Source organism: Neovison vison, chromosome 7 (genome assembly GCF_020171115.1).
Source record: "Neovison vison isolate M4711 chromosome 7, ASM_NN_V1, whole genome shotgun sequence".
Taxonomy (NCBI): Eukaryota; Metazoa; Chordata; class Mammalia; order Carnivora; family Mustelidae; genus Neogale; species Neogale vison.
In genome coordinates, this window is record NC_058097.1 from 326,705 (window position 1) to 341,137 (window position 14,433).

The 14,433-nt window shown below is 62.8% G+C and overlaps 1 protein-coding gene and 1 long non-coding RNA gene across 6 annotated transcripts; one reads left to right on the top strand and one right to left on the bottom strand.

The window, feature by feature from the left end:
- Positions 1-94: 94 nt before the first annotated feature.
- VPS9D1 (VPS9 domain containing 1) lies at positions 95-11,354 on the top strand. 4 transcript variants are annotated; one of them, XM_044255530.1, is made up of 15 exons: positions 106-284; positions 1,443-1,518; positions 3,110-3,202; positions 3,304-3,466; positions 4,806-4,917; positions 4,993-5,055; positions 5,418-5,470; positions 5,573-5,660; positions 5,844-5,929; positions 6,263-6,780; positions 7,783-7,912; positions 8,074-8,282; positions 8,576-8,672; positions 10,121-10,225; positions 10,574-11,354. In XM_044255530.1, the coding sequence occupies exons 1-15, from the start codon at positions 186-188 to the stop codon at positions 10,665-10,667; spliced, it is 1,986 nt and encodes a 661-aa protein (XP_044111465.1). In that variant the 5' UTR covers positions 106-185; the 3' UTR covers positions 10,668-11,354. The 4 variants fall into 4 exon arrangements, with proteins under 4 accessions (XP_044111464.1, XP_044111465.1, XP_044111462.1 ...); XM_044255527.1 differs by having other exon boundaries at positions 5,573-5,929; XM_044255528.1 differs by having other exon boundaries at positions 5,573-5,929; positions 7,819-7,912.
- Positions 3,024-4,820, bottom strand: LOC122911121. 2 transcript variants are annotated; one of them, XR_006385415.1, is made up of 3 exons: positions 4,710-4,820; positions 3,919-3,983; positions 3,024-3,459 (listed from the first exon to the last, which is right to left on the bottom strand). It is a non-coding gene; the product is annotated as an uncharacterized LOC122911121 (long non-coding RNA). The 2 variants fall into 2 exon arrangements; XR_006385416.1 differs by lacking the exon at positions 4,710-4,820 and having other exon boundaries at positions 3,919-4,703.
- Positions 11,355-14,433: the final 3,079 nt, after the last annotated feature.

Here is a 14,433-nt window from a genome sequence, read left to right on the forward strand (position 1 = left end):
GGCGAGTCGAGCGACGGGAGGGGCCGCCGACGCCGGAAGTGCAGCCGCGCCGGCCCCGCCCCTTCCGGCGGTCCAGGGCTCGGGCGGCGCCGACTCCCGCGCGGGCCGCGTTCCGGGGTCCGGGCCGCCTGTCTCGCCCTGGGCCGCCGCCGCTGTCACCGCCACGGCCTCCCCAGCCCGGCGCCATGGCCGCTGCGGCCGGGGACGGCGCGGTGAAGCCGCTGCAGTGCGCCATGAAGCTGGCCAACGGGGCCATCGAGCTGGACACCGGCAACCGGCCTCGGGTGAGGCGCCTCAGAGCGAGACGGGGCGGGGGCCGCGGCGGCGGGCGTCCCGGGGGCGGCTGCCCGGAGGGCGGGGGCGGGGCCGGGGGCGCGGTCGGGGACGCGGTCGGGGACCCCTCGCGCGGCTCCGGGGGCGCGCGGCGCGGGCAGCGGCCATGACCTTGGACAGCTCCCCGCGCGCTGCGGGCCGCCGTCCGCGGGGACGGGGCGGAGACGCCGGTGCCGTCCGGGCAGGGCTCCGTGAGCCGCCCTCCGCCGCCGACCTGCGGGCAGTCCGCGCGGGCCGGCGGCGGCTCTCCTCGGGCTCCCGGGGCGCGGGGGCGGCATCCGGGAAGGCGGACCGGCCGCGCCCGTGCGGAGGAGAGGCGGGAGCGCCGGCCGGCGCGGGGCGGGCCGCGGGTGCGGGTCCAGACGGCGACGCCGGGCCGGACGGGCAGGCCGGGCCGGTCGGGCCGCCCGGGAACGGCATCGGCTTCCTCGGGGCGCTGCCCTGCCCAAGCCGGGTCTCTGGGACCGCAGCTGCCCCACCCCCGTCAGAAGCCGTTTCCGAGCCCGCCGTGTCCTTCCCGCGGAGCCGTGGCCCCGGGGAAGGCTCACCTGCAACCCGGGGCGTCCTGCGGTGCTTCCAGAGCCTGGCGCTCTGGCTCGGAGCCCGGCAGAGCCTGGCAGCGGCGATGCTCTCGTGCTCGACACTGCGGGGTCGGGAGCTCGGGAGAGGGACTGGCCGGGGTCGCAGCCAGACGGTGATTCTGAGATGTGCGGCCTCAGGCCCTCGGGGGCCTCTCAGGAAAGTTGTGGTTTTTTAAGCCACGGACTAAGGAGCCCCCGAGTCGCCCAGGAAGGCCACTCGTTGCAGACAGGGCCGTCGGGGCTGCTTCTCCGGCGCCCGGAAGGAGAAGCTCCGTTCTTGCGGCGCTGGGGGCCGCAGGGAGCGGAGGGGTGGGTGCCCTTCAACTCAAGGGAAGAGGGACTCTCTGGGCAGGACAGGACCGAGCGCCTGGAGGAGCGACTAGCTCATTACCTCAGGCTGCACGTCTCCGGTGAAATCAAGAGATGGGCCGGCACCATGTCCGCACTTCCCACAAGGCATGAGGCAGGCGTGATGGACTGGCTGGCCACTCCTGGCCTGACCGCTGCCATTTCTCCCCCCGGGCACAGGAGGCATACGTGGAGTACCTGAGGAGCATCCACTATATCTCCCAGGTGCTGCTGGAAGAAGCGGAAACCACCCAAGGTACAGCTCTCAGCCTCTCCACTCCTCCTGTGCCAAACAAATGATGGACAGCTTAGCGCTTGGGGGGTCTCAGACCTGGGGGTGTCCTGTGTCCTACCCATGGGTCATTAGCAGAAGGTGACTGGGGGCACGAGCTGTCCTAGCGTGGTGTGGGAGCAGGAAGAGAGGGGTACTGTTGGGGGTGGAAACGGAACGGCATAACCAGAGACTGGACATGGAACCCTAGCCCAGGATGGAGTGAGCTGTGGAAAGGTCAGGGGGGCTGGGGGCAACACTCCCAGCAGAGGGATGTGCAAAGCCTCTGAGAGTGGATGCTGGGTGCAGTTGGGGCGGTCCTGGCCTTGGGTGGAATTGGGGCCATTCTGGTGTAAGGGGAAGCTGGTAGAGGCTTGGTGGGAGAGAGGCCAGCATGGAAGCTGAGCCCCCAGGAGGTTCTCACAGTGAGGACGGCAGTGATAGGGCTGCTTGGACATAGGAGCAGCAAAGGGCTTGGAGATGTTCTTTAAAGGTGGACCTCCCAGATTTGGGGGGGAGGGAGTGAGCTACTGGTTGGCAGGGCAGGGGGTGGAGACAGTGAGCCGCTGTGGGGTGGGGTGGGGGGGAGCAATGGACTTCTGGGGGGAAACAGTGAGGTGCAGAGGGATGGTCCGGCGGGTGGCAGGTGCAGACTCGTGTGGGCAGAATAGAGAGCTCCGTCCTGAGCTGGTTTGCTTCAGGTGCTGAGCACCCTGGTGGCTATGGGAGACGTCGGAGTCACCAGAACCAGAGCTGCCCCAGAGAGGCAGTGAGCTTAGCAGAGCTCTGGGCACTGCAAGACTGAGGCCTGGGTGGGGGGCGCAGCAGTAGACCCGGGGGAGGGGCGCAGTGTTCTGGAAGAGAGAGACCCTGAAAGGTCGAGGAGCCCTCAGAGGGCTCAATGCGAGGGTAGAAGTGAGGGGAATTTGCGCGGGAGTCAGAGGGCCAGAACAGCGTGCGGTGAGAGGCTGGCTATGGTGGGAGCACAGTGGGTCAGAAACCATGGCTGCTGGGGTCCAGGGAAGACCGTTAGAGGCGGCTCCTATAGCCTGTACCTCCTGACGAGAGTGACTGCCCCCCCACCCCCGGCCCCAGCAGGGAATACAGAACAGAAGGCCCCCAGCATGGGCCGGGGGCGGGGTCAAGCACAGCCAGAGCACAGGAGATAGGTGGTGAAGTTGTGTCTGGGAAGTGGTCCATGGGCCCTACAAGGCCCACCGTGAGGAGAGGCAGGTGTTTGCTGAGAAAAGGCAGAGGAGGGGGCTCTGATCGTTTAGCTGGGATGATGTCCGGGATGTCAGGACAGTTAGATGCTGGGCTGGCCAAGCTGGGGGCCCACGTGGCATCAGGAAGTCAACCCCAGTCAGGTGATCAGAAATGAGGTGATGAGGTGACCTAGAGGTCAGGGATGAGGAGGGGGCCGGGTGCCCCCCGGGGGAAGAGAGGAGGAGGGGGCTAGACCGGCAGAGGGATCAGAGGTAAGGAGAGGATGGGCTTGTCCTTGTTTTTATTTCAGCAAGACTCTGTTTAGTGACAAAGGCGATGGTGATCAGTTTTCTTGTCTCTTGCTCCCCAGAAGGTGGAGACACGGTGGCCCCAGACACCTCCAAGATGCTGAAACTGGCTGAGCAGTGTCTGGAGAGGGCCCAGTCAACAGCTGCCCAGCTCGGTGGGTCTCCAGCAGATTTCCCTCGGACACCCCCCGCACAAATCCACGTGTCTGTGGCGCGCTGGACTCCACGATGCCCCTTGCTTGTGTGCGTCTTGCAGGGAAAACACACCTGAAGCCAGCTGTGCCCGTGCCTGCTCCGGGCACCTCATCCACCAGTCGACATCGCCGGGTGTACTCGGACGAAGGGGGGAAACTATCTCCATTTCTGCCGCCCGAGATCTTCCAGAAGCTTCAGGTGGTAGAGTCACAAGGTTCTAAGAAGTAAGAGAGGGCAAAACGGAAGGTGGGCTGAGCCTGGCTTTGAAGTCCAGGCAAAGTGAGCTAACCAGGGTGGTTTTCGTTAAAACGGGCCCAAGAATGGAAATAGCCTCGTGCTTGACAAAAACATGCAAATCCCCTTTGGACAGAAGCATGTGCACAAATGACACCCAGTCAGAGACATGCAAGTCCAGAGAGAAACCAGAAGCTTAGAGAGTAAGCGTGGAAACGGCCTGCAAGCTTCCAGGCAGAGTTAGCAGATGTTTCGTGAGACCATCGGGCTCTGTACATTCACAGAAGGAAAAAGCAAGTTGGAAAATAGTGTCAGGGGACAAAAAAAAAAAAAAACACCATAAAATCGGACCCAGCAAATAAAGAACCAAGTAGAAACAAAATTTTAAAAATACCAAAATTCTTTTTAAAAACTAACTGAAAACAGTAACAACACATCGTACCCTGCAGTGAAGTGAGTGCGTGCGCCCGGAAGTGAGCGGTCGATTTTATAGCAGACCAGACATTACTGCAGAAAGAATGAGTGAATTGGTTAAAGGGTCAGTAGGTCCTCTGAACGTCTCAGGGAGGGAGAGAAAAAAGAAAGTCTGAGAGGGAGATGGAAAATCTAACAAGATTATCGGACTTCTGGGAAAAGAAAGAAAGTGGGAGAGGCATTATTTGAAGAGCTAACAGGATAGAAGGTTCTGGAACTGAGGAAACACAATCACATACAAGAATCCCCACTCAGACAGGCAAGGGCTGGCTCCTGGCCCTGCTGCTGCCAGTCCTCAGGGGCCATAGGCACCAAAAGGGTCCAGACACCTCACTTCCGCACGTGAGGTTTCAGGGCAGGACCAGGCACGAGACTTCCATCCCAGGACAAGTTTTCCCACAGCTGGACCCTCACGGCTGACCCTCCCCCACTGCGAAAGCGTGAAGACCTGGGAAACCCAAAGACTCCGCGCGGGGTGGGGGTAGCTTTCGGTGACTCTTCCTACTGAGCAGACCCGGTTCTCACTTTAACGGGTGGCAAGCTCCTCTGGTTGTTTCGCTCACATGATGCCTTTAGAAAGTTTCCTGTTGTTGCCAGACACGCATACCTCATCTACAAAAAGCACAATGTCTGCCTTCTCTTGAAAACTCAGACGTCTTAGCTACTGCAGGCCCAGGTCAGCACGGGTCCCCAGTCCACCCCAGACCTCCTCCCTCCTTTTCAATTCCTGCCTGCCTCCCCCACGCACCACCAGCTCACCTTCTGGTCTCAGGGCTTGGTCAGGGAGGGTCCTCAGGTTACCAGAGGATTCCAGAGCTTCCCGGGGCCTGGACAGCAGTTTGTCGCTATTCCCAGGGAGCTGACCCCTCTGGAGGAGGCGTCTCTGCAGAACCAGAAGCTGAAGGCCGCCTACGAGGCACGGATGGCCCGTCTGGACCCCAGCCAGGCCGTGCAGAAGACCTCCCTGGTGAGCAGGTCCCAGGGAGGGCCTGGCTTGGTGGTAGAAGAGCAGTAGGGCCTTACTTTCTCCTTCCCTTCCTAGACCTTGTCCCTGCAACGACAGATGCTGGAGAACCTTGTGATCGCCAAAGCCCGGGAGGAGACAGTATCCTTCCTCTCCGTCCCCGGTGTCCCACGCTGAGGGAGAAGGGGGCAGGGTGGGAAGTGAAGGTGCCGCTGTTGGGGTGGGGATGGAATTCGTCTCGCTTCAGAGAGTCGTGTCCTTGAGGGGCGGCTCCTGCCCTGCTGGCCTCTGCACAGGCCCTCCTGTTCCTCGGAGCACCCACGGGCTCCTCTCCCCGCTTCCAGTCAGCTGGGCCTGGCTTCATTCCCTGAGTGAGCACCCATCCTCGGGCCTGCCCCCTCTGCCCCGCCTGGCCTGACCATACCTCCCAGGTGCCCAGGAACTCAGTGCCGGTAGTGGCGGGGGGATGCCCACCAGCCACGGCCTTGACTCTGCCGCCCCAGCTGCACCGGAAGATGGAGGAGCGCCGGCTGCGGCTCCAGGAGGCGGCCAACAGGTGCGTCTCCTCCCGCGGGTCTGGGGACAGCCCAGAGGACTGGTGGGAACTGCTGCCCCTGCCCCTAAGCCCTGAGGCTCCCAGCTGGCTCTTTCTCCCCAGGAGGTTCTGCAGTCAAGTCGCCCTGACCCCAGAGGAGCGGGAGCAGCGGGCCCTCTATGCCGCCATTCTCGAGTACGAGCAAGACCACGTGAGTGCCGGGAGCCGAGGCCGGGGCTGCCACAGGTTGCTATTCCCGGGGCCTGTTGGCCTTGGGTCTTCCCGACGCCCCAGGGAGAGCGTGGACAGTGTGGCACTGGTCTTCTCGGGGGCAGCCTTGGTGGGGAAGCATGCAGGGATCCAGCCATGCTCTCCAAAGTCTTCTGCCCCGCAGGACTGGCCGAAGCACTGGAAGGCCCGGCTCAAGAAAAGCCCAGGGGACCTGTCGCTCGTGACCAGCCTGGTCTCCCACCTGCTCAGGTACCAGGGCCTTCCTCCCTCCCTCCATCCTGTTGGCCCTAATGGCAGGCAGACGACAGAAAAGGAGGAGGAGGAGATCAGGGCTGGCTGTACGGGGCACCCGCAGGATCCCTTCTCAGGGCTGGGGTTGCAGACATCCCAGCCAGCCTTCCTCTTGGTCTTTTAGCGGCCACCTTCTACCTTCTCAGAGGGGGGGTCCGGCTTTATCGCCACATTCACTCCCAAGGAAGCCACGGAGCTGCTTCTCCGAGGTGTGCGCTGGGGCCCCAGGGTCGGCAGGTGGGCGGCAGGTGAGGGCGTGGCCCCAGCCTCACCCTCTCCCTGTGCTGGCAGCATCCCCGACCACCCCATCTCGCAGCTCCTGAAGAAGCTCCAGTGTGCGGTGTACCAGACGCTGTACCCCCTCGTCAGCAGGGCCGCTGTAGGCGCCGCCCCCACCCCCGGCTGCTGCTCTCTGCCCCCGGATGCCGACGGGTTGCTGGCCCCTGGAAGCCGGCGACTCCGGCCCTCGCACAGCCTCTACTGCATGCTCTCCCCTGCGGAGCCCAGCCCGGCCCCGCGGCCCCCAGAGGGAACCCACGCCAGTCCCCCGGTGCCCCCTCCTCACGCCGGTGCCCCAGACAGAGGGCCGGACAGCAGCCCCGCGGGGCCCTCCTCGCCCCTGGCTCACAGCTGGACCGGTGTGCAGGGCAAAGACAGCTCCTTTGAGGACCTCGAACACTTCTTGGCTACTTCTGAGGGGTGGGGCCGGGGGCGAGGGTGGCCACCTGAGCCCCAGACGACGGGCGTGAAGAAGGAGCCGCTGCAGGAGCAGCTGAAGAGCACCGTGAAGGACATACACGATGCCATCGGTGAGGGCCTGCGTGCCCACAGGATTAGGGGGGGGCGGGGGAGGGAGCTGCCCCAGTTCTGAAGCCTGGGCCCTCAGGAGGACAGGCTTTCCTCTGGTAGGCGGCCTGCCGGGCGTGGTCTGCAGAGCCCTCTCTGTCCCCCCTTCTCTGGGGCAGACTTCGTGTTTAGTAGACAGGCAGGTGCGTTCTCTGAGAGCAGGTGGGGCTGGCTGCGGGCCTGAGGTCTCCCCGATCCTGGGTTGTCTGCTCGCTGGGCTGCCCCGGGAAAGGCAGTCTGGTCGGTTCCAGACTTCTGTTTGGGGAAGGGTCTGCTGTCGGATGTTCTGGTCGCCAGGTGGTCCTGGGTGGCCCACAGGGTTAGGCTCAGGTCATTCCAAACTAAGAACCATCAGACATGTGCACCCTGGGGACAATGGCCTTTTCCATTTTAAGAACAGTGTGTGGACTCCCTGAGGGTTGGTGCCCAGGGTGGCTGGAGACTGCCAGGTCACTTCCAAGGAGGAAGGCTTCCAGGGTTTTCTGAAAACCAGCGAGGGAGTTCCAACGCGGGCTTGGAATTCCTTCCAAGATCACCAGGACGGGCCTCCTATCTCCCTGGGCCTCAGGTCTTGTTTTAAACGTGCTTCTGAGTGTCTAACAGGTTCCTGCAGGTCCAGCCCCTTCAGAAAGAGGCTGTCCTTTCTCAGCCTGTCTTCTTAGTTCCGTAGGGAGCCGGGCATGATTTTGTGAGCTCCTCGGTGCTCCAGCCGCAGAGCCCGTGGGCATGGAAGTGGGGAGCTGGAGGGGAGTGGAGGAAGGTTCACGCAGAGCCCCAGCCCAGCAAGCCAGAACGCTGTGGTGTTGTCCACACGGAGGCTGGCTCTGGGAGAGGAGGGAGCAGGTACGGGCCCCCCACCCCGGGCACCCCAGGCTGGCTGGGGATGACCTCCAGGGGTGGCCAGCCTGGGGTGGCAGGGCCCAGCCGTCCCCACAGTGCCATCGTGTGGGCTCTGCTCCCGGCAGACAGGCTGCTCTCGCTGACCCTCCTGGCTTTCGAAGGCCTGAATGCAACCGCCTCCAAGGACCGATGCCTGGCCTGCATCGAGGAGCCCTTCTTCTCCCCACTCTGGCCCCTGCTGCTGGCGCTCTATAGGTACGCCCAGTCCCAGCCCCCCACAGGCCCTTCCACTCCAGGACCCCTGGGCACGCTTCCAGCGGCCGCTTTACTCTCCAGCCCTCAGACGCTTCCCGGGTGCCACAGCCGCCCCTGCGGCCCGCCCCCGCCCCGCTGAGCCCGGCCTCTCTCCGCCCCAGGAGTGTGCACCGCCTCCGGGAGGCCGCCCTGAGCCGGAGCATGGAACTCTACCGGCACGCGTCCCCCGCCGCCGTGGGCGTTCCCAGGAAGCTCCTCCCCCGGGACCTGGAGGCCTCGGGCGCCGGCGCTTACCCGTACTGCGCGGCGGCCCGAGAGCTGGGCCTGCTGGTCCTGGAGAGCTGCCCGCAGAAGAAGCTGGAGTGCATCGGTGAGGGCCGCGCGCCGCAGGGCGGACGGGGGCGAACGCCGTCCGATGAGGCCCCGTCCCAGACGCTGGCCTGGGCTCTGTGGGCCCCGAGCTGCGGGCCGCGCCTCCCGTCCCTTGGGGGGCGTCTCCGGGACTGAAGCTGTGGGAGGGCTCAGCCTCGGGAGGGACGCTGGCTCTCCCGAGCTCCGCGCGGCCGGACAGGACGGGTGGGTGCCCGGAGCGGAGGCGGCCTCGGGGCTCGCCTGGGACCCGCCCCGCCCAGCCCCCCGTGCAGCCTCCTTTCCGTGCCGCAGTGCGCGTGCTCCGGGTCATCTGCGCCTGCGCCGAGGATTACTGCCGCGCCCAGGAGGCCGCCCCGGAGGCCAGACCCCTGCTGGGAGCCACGGCCATGTGAGTCCCGGAAGTTCGCAGCCCGGGGTGGGCCTGAGCCTGCGGGGGCCTGCGGTGCGGGGGGAGCCCTCCCGGCTGGCCCCCAGCACCTAGAACGCAGGTTCCCGTCTGGGTCTTGGGCCCCAGCAGCGCCCATTTCCACCAGCGGCGCGACGGGTTCCCGCCCATCCGGGTAGGGCTTCTTAGGGTTAGGAACCAGCGGCGGATCCAGTGAAGCTTGGGGTTGCTTGTCCCAGAAGCACGTGTGGGGAAACCGCCCCAGCCTCAGGAAAGAGCTTGCTCCCTGGGCGAAGCCCCCAGACCTGGGGTTCCCGATCATCCCTGCCCACCATCCCGAGGTGAGGCAGGGGTCTTCTCTACCTGCGTCTCTGATGCCTGCTTCTGTTGGTCTCATCTGGACCCTCCCGGGCCAGCAGCCTCTTGCCCTGGTCCCCGCTTGGGGCTCGCAGCTCGTCTGCACCTGCAGGGGCTCTGCCTGCCGCCACCCTGCCCCAGGGACCCGCGTTACCATGAAGACACCCGCCATTTGAACCTGGTGGGTGGGTTTTAGCCCCTACTTACACCCAAGGGCCTGGAGATCATGGTCGGACAGAGCTAGAGTTAAGCAGGAGATGAGCAGGGAAGAACTCCACCCCAGGAGAAAGAGACAGACGCCCTCCACCCCCAGCAACCCCAGGGCCTCAGCTGCACTGGAGGGCCGCCCTTCACCAGTTGACCATGTGGCTTCAGAGTGCGTAGCTGTAGGTGGTAAGAGTCGTGGGGCTGAAGTGTCGAGGGTCGCAGTTGCAGTCCTACACTCCCTCTCGCCTTCGGGGTTCTGAGGACGAGTGAGGGCTGTGTTACACATACGGGGCTGCAGTGCCCAGGGTCGTGGGGGCAGGGCCACGAGCAGGAGCTCCCAGTGGCCGAGGCCTTCCTGGTGGGTGGTCCTACTCCAGCCAAAGTCTTTGCTCCCATGCTCTTCTCAGAGACCACCAACCTGTGGGCCCCTTGGGCTAGGATCCTGCATGGGCCTCCCTGAGCACCTCTTTAGCTCCCCTGGATGCCTCTCGTGGGGGATCTCAGGTGCCTGGGTCCGGTCGCAGGTTCAGCAGGCTGCCTGGGACACGGGCCCTCCCCTCTGTTATCCTGCGCCACAGGTGTGGGCAGGCCAGTGGGGCTGAGGCTGTCCCCACACGTGCCCTGGAGGGCATCCCCCTGGCCAGGCGTGGGCTCCGCAGCACAGGGTTCCCAATCAGGGACAGCCTTGCCACCTGGAGTGGCTGCCACTGCTGCTGACCGGAGTCCACCCCCAACTCCCCATGCAGGCGGGCAGGAGGGGTGCAGGGCGAGCTGCCCGCAAGCCAAGGACCACTCCAGAGGCCAAAATGGGGACTGCAGGGTTTTGGGGATTGAGCGGCTGTACTGGCCCCTGGAGCCTCCCGGCCAGCTGTGCCTCTGCCCAACAGCGGTGCCGATGACCTGCTTCCCATCTTGTCCTTTGTGGTGCTGAGAAGTGGCCTCCCCCAGTTGGTGTCGGAGTGCGCAGCCCTGGAGGAGTTCATCCATGAGGGGTAGGAACCCCAGCTGCAGTCGGGCCGGCATGGGCACTGGGCATGTGCTCCCGGGTCGGGGGTCCACCTGCCCATAAAGCCCGTGGTCCCTTCTTCTAGCCCCTTCCCACCACCCCTTGCTTGGCATACTGCTGAGACAGGAACTGGGGGGCCGTCTCTTGAGTAGCATCTGCCTGGGGAGTGGGCTGTCCTCTAGCCCAGCCTCCCTGACAGACCCCTGGGGGACCTCAGCACCCAGGGCTTTGTCCCCTGGACGTCCCCATGAGGGCAGACACCCTTCCGAAGTGCTGGGGGCCTCCTTGTGTCCCCTGGAGGTGACAGGCGCTGCCTGTGCCTGCCTCCGTACAGGTACCTGATTGGAGAGGAGGGCTACTGCCTGACCTCGCTGCAGAGCGCCCTGAACTACGTGGAGCTGCTGCCCCGAGGGGCTCTGGGCAAGTAGAGGAGGACACGACCCGCTGAGGACCGTCCAAGAGTCACCCGCTCTTGGGGGGCAGTATGCCAGCTGTGCTGGGGCTCTGCTCCTCTCACACCTGCCCTAACCTGATAACTGTCCCCAGGGACCTAATGAGACACCTCTGTTCCTCAGAGGACAGAGCTGAGCTCAACCAGCTCCTAGGAAGTAGGCCTGAGAGGCTCCATGCTGGAGCGGCAAACACTGGACTCCCCTGGGACCCGCACAGCACCACCCCCCCGGCCATCTCCATGGTCGGGAGGGGACCCTGGGCCTGGCAGAGGGCAGGTGTGGTTTCTCTCCTTCCCGTTCCCTGTGACAGTGAGTTTCCAGCACCGGTGTCTGGTTAGAGTCAAGAAGAGGACCTGTCCCCACCCATGGGATCCACGTGGTTTGCAACCATACTATTTACTACTGGGCACTGATCACTCCATTCTTCCCTGGAGCCCAGGGACACCCAGGGCTCCCACCTGTGTCTGGGGCCTCTGAGCTGCTCCAGCCCTTGGTGTGGTAAGCACTGGACTTGCGGGGACCCCTGGCCACTTTCCATCCCTGCATGTCCCCTCCTGGGCCAGTGTGAACCCGAGGGTCGGTGCCTGTCTGCAGCCCAGTGTCCATTCTGTCACATGCCCCAGGAAGCCACTGACACTGCTAACAATAAAGAGGTCACTGGTATCTTAAGCCCCCAGCGTGCATGCTTGCCACCCCACTGGCCTCTTGGAGGCCCGAGAAGCACAGCCCCCCCTCTGCTGACCAGCAAGAGCTGGACTGTCCCAGAGGCCAGCTCCCAGACCTCCTGGGGCTGCACCCCCAGGACAGGACAGGCTCTGCAGGGCCAAGTGGGCTGGGCAGGACCTGGGACTGGACCTCCTGGCCTGAAGGGCTCTTGGGAAGCATCTTTCTCTGGGTGGGAAACACATGTGGGTGCCCTTAGTTGTGGTCTGTGTCATCCAGAGGAGAAGGCAGCCCAGACCCCCTGCAGGCAGCATCTGCCAGGGGAGGAGGGGCCCCAGGCAAACCTGAGTTACCACCGAGGCGAGGGGTTTGGGTGCAGCCACGCGGGGGCCAGCGATGGGAGCAGTGTGCGGGTGCCCTGGGGGAAGGCTTTTTGGGAAACAGCAACAGCATTTGGCGCTTACTGGGTGCTCTGCAGGTCTGTCTGCCCAGGAATTCCATGAGGAACTGAGTCCAGAACAGAGGGCGCATCTTCTCTGGGCTACATCTCATGATGGCAGACTTGGTCTGAGCTCAGCAGGCCAACTCAGGAGGCCAACAGGCACCTGCGGTCAAGACCCCACAGTCGGGTGCTGGGCCCAGTGGGCTGGGGCAGGCCAACCCAAATCCTCGGGACAGCTGTCGTCTCTCAGGAACTTCGGTGGCCTGGGGTCCTCTGCCTGCCAGTGTCCCTGGATCAGACAAGCCAGCACACACCCATCCCCTTGTCTTTGTCTCCCCATCCTTGCTCTGCCCTTGGCCCCCCTGACATTTTGCTTATGCTCTTGTAAGTGTAGAGTTCTGAGCACCCCAGACCTGGGTGAGAACCCTAGCCACCACGGAGCCTTGGGAAAGGAAGGTAACATCCAGGCTTCAGTCCTTAGCATTAACATCTCAAGGACGGGATTTTAAAGGCCCCTTCATAGAGCCGATGGAGGATGAAGGGGTGTCTTCAGCTGAGCCTGACAGTACAGGTACCTTTTGGCTTGGTGCTGGGGACCACACCTCTGGGGATGGGTCCCATGTGGGCTGTCTCCTCCGCACCCTCTTCCAGGCGCTGCCCTCGGACAGGCTGAGCCCACGGCTCCTGAATAAAATGGATGAGTAATCCACTCCCCCTGCCTCAGAAACCCTGCAAATCAACAAGAAAAAAGGCAGCAGTCCCGAATAGAAAAATAGCCAAGTCTGTGAAGAGACCATCTACAGAGGAGGAAGGTTTTTGGGTTTGGAGAGAGTGAGCAAGTGGGCGTGCACAAACAGGGGGAGAGGGAGAATCTCAAACCAACTCCACATCGAGTGCGGAGCCTGATTTGGGGCTCGACCTCACAACCCTGAAATCATGATCTGAGCCGAAATCAAGAGTCAGACGCTTAAACGACTGCACCAGCCAGGCACCTTCAAAAGAAAGTTTTAAAAAGCTAATTAGCACCAAAAGTGTTAAAATCTCTAAAAATCAAGAAGTGCAAATTAACACAGTAACAAGGTAGAATTTCACGTGCACTATACAGGTAAAATCCAAACCTGGGCAAAGCTGAGCGTGGTGGCAAATAGGAGCTAGAAACCGTACACAGAAGGTGGGGTGTACTGGGCAGCAGCTTCGAGAACCAGCTGCAGTCCTGGGCCAACGCAAATGCCAAATGACCCTCCGACCAGGTCACAAGAGGCATGGACACAGAGGGAGTCAGACAATGCCGCACCCAGCCCCAGGAGGGTGGAGGTGGAGTGTGAGAGAGGCTGGGCTCCTGGTCCCCCACGGACTGCTGGGTAACAACCCCCCCCCCCCCGCTGCCTTCAACACAATAGGAGTCCTGTACTTTGCTCGTGACCCTCCCATGGTTCAGTGGGGACAGCCCGTCTCTGCACCCCCAGCATCAACTAGGTCAGTTTCCAGGTTGGGTGACCCAATGTCAGAGACGGGAATCATCCAGAGCTTTGTCGAGAGCCAGGACCTCAGTCAGGACTCCCAGCTCCATTCCCAGAATCAGGTGAGGCCTTCTTTCTTTCGTTTCCTCTTGCGGCCGTAAACGGAGTGCTGTGAAAAACCAGAAATTTATTCAAGTTCTGCAGGCCAGAATCTGAATTCAAGATGCTGGTGGAACTCTACTCCCTCAGAGTCCTAGAGCAGAACCCTCGCTTGCCCCGTCCAGCTTCCTGGCTCCTGCAGTCCTGGGCTGGGAGCTGTAGGCAGAGCCCCAGCCTCCACCTCCATCGCCGCGGGCCTTCTCCCCACAGGCTGCGTCTGGACTCCGGTCTTCTCACAACAGCATCAGTCGCTTGAGATTTAGGGTCCATCCCAGTTCAGCATGATTCCACCCTAACTTGATTATATCTGCAAAGAATCTGTTTCCAAACCAGTGCCCATTCCCAGGTTCTAGGGGGGTGCGGATCTGGGGGACATTATTCAGCCCAGGGCAAGGTCTCTCCGTGTGCTGCCGGCTCTCCCACAAGATGATGGCTGGATTCCAAGAGCAAACAGCTCAGGACAACAAGGCGTTTTAAGGAGTTAACCTGGGAAGCCAAACAATATCACTTCCATTCTATGGGTGGAAACAGTGCGAAGACCTGCCGGGGGTTCAGGTGACCCGCAGAGAAGAGTCACGCGTGCCCTAGAGTAGCAGCAGCAGCTGAGAGGACTCGCCCCGAGTCCCACACAGCGGCATCAGAACCCCATCTCCCTGGAGTTGAAGACTCAGTCAGTCCTGTGACTCTGCACCGAGGCTGTAACAGTCATCGCGGGGCTGGAGGCCGTGGCCACGGATGAACAATTCCAGAGGCCTCCGGGCCGAAGACCCGATGAATTCAGCGGCGAACGGAAGAGAGTGGCCAAGCTCCAGCCTTCTGCGGGCAAGCCGGAGAGATGACCAGAAGTTAACTGGCTCCTCGGGGCGGGTGTGGCCCTCGGGCAGGGTTCAGTACGGGAAAGGACTCTGTGCTGAGCCGTGGTCCGCAAAGCGTCTCAAGATCCCCAGCGTGGTTACTGTGCTTTTCTGAAAGTCCCATTTGAAGGATTTGAAGACACACCGGCAGGGAAATGCCAGGT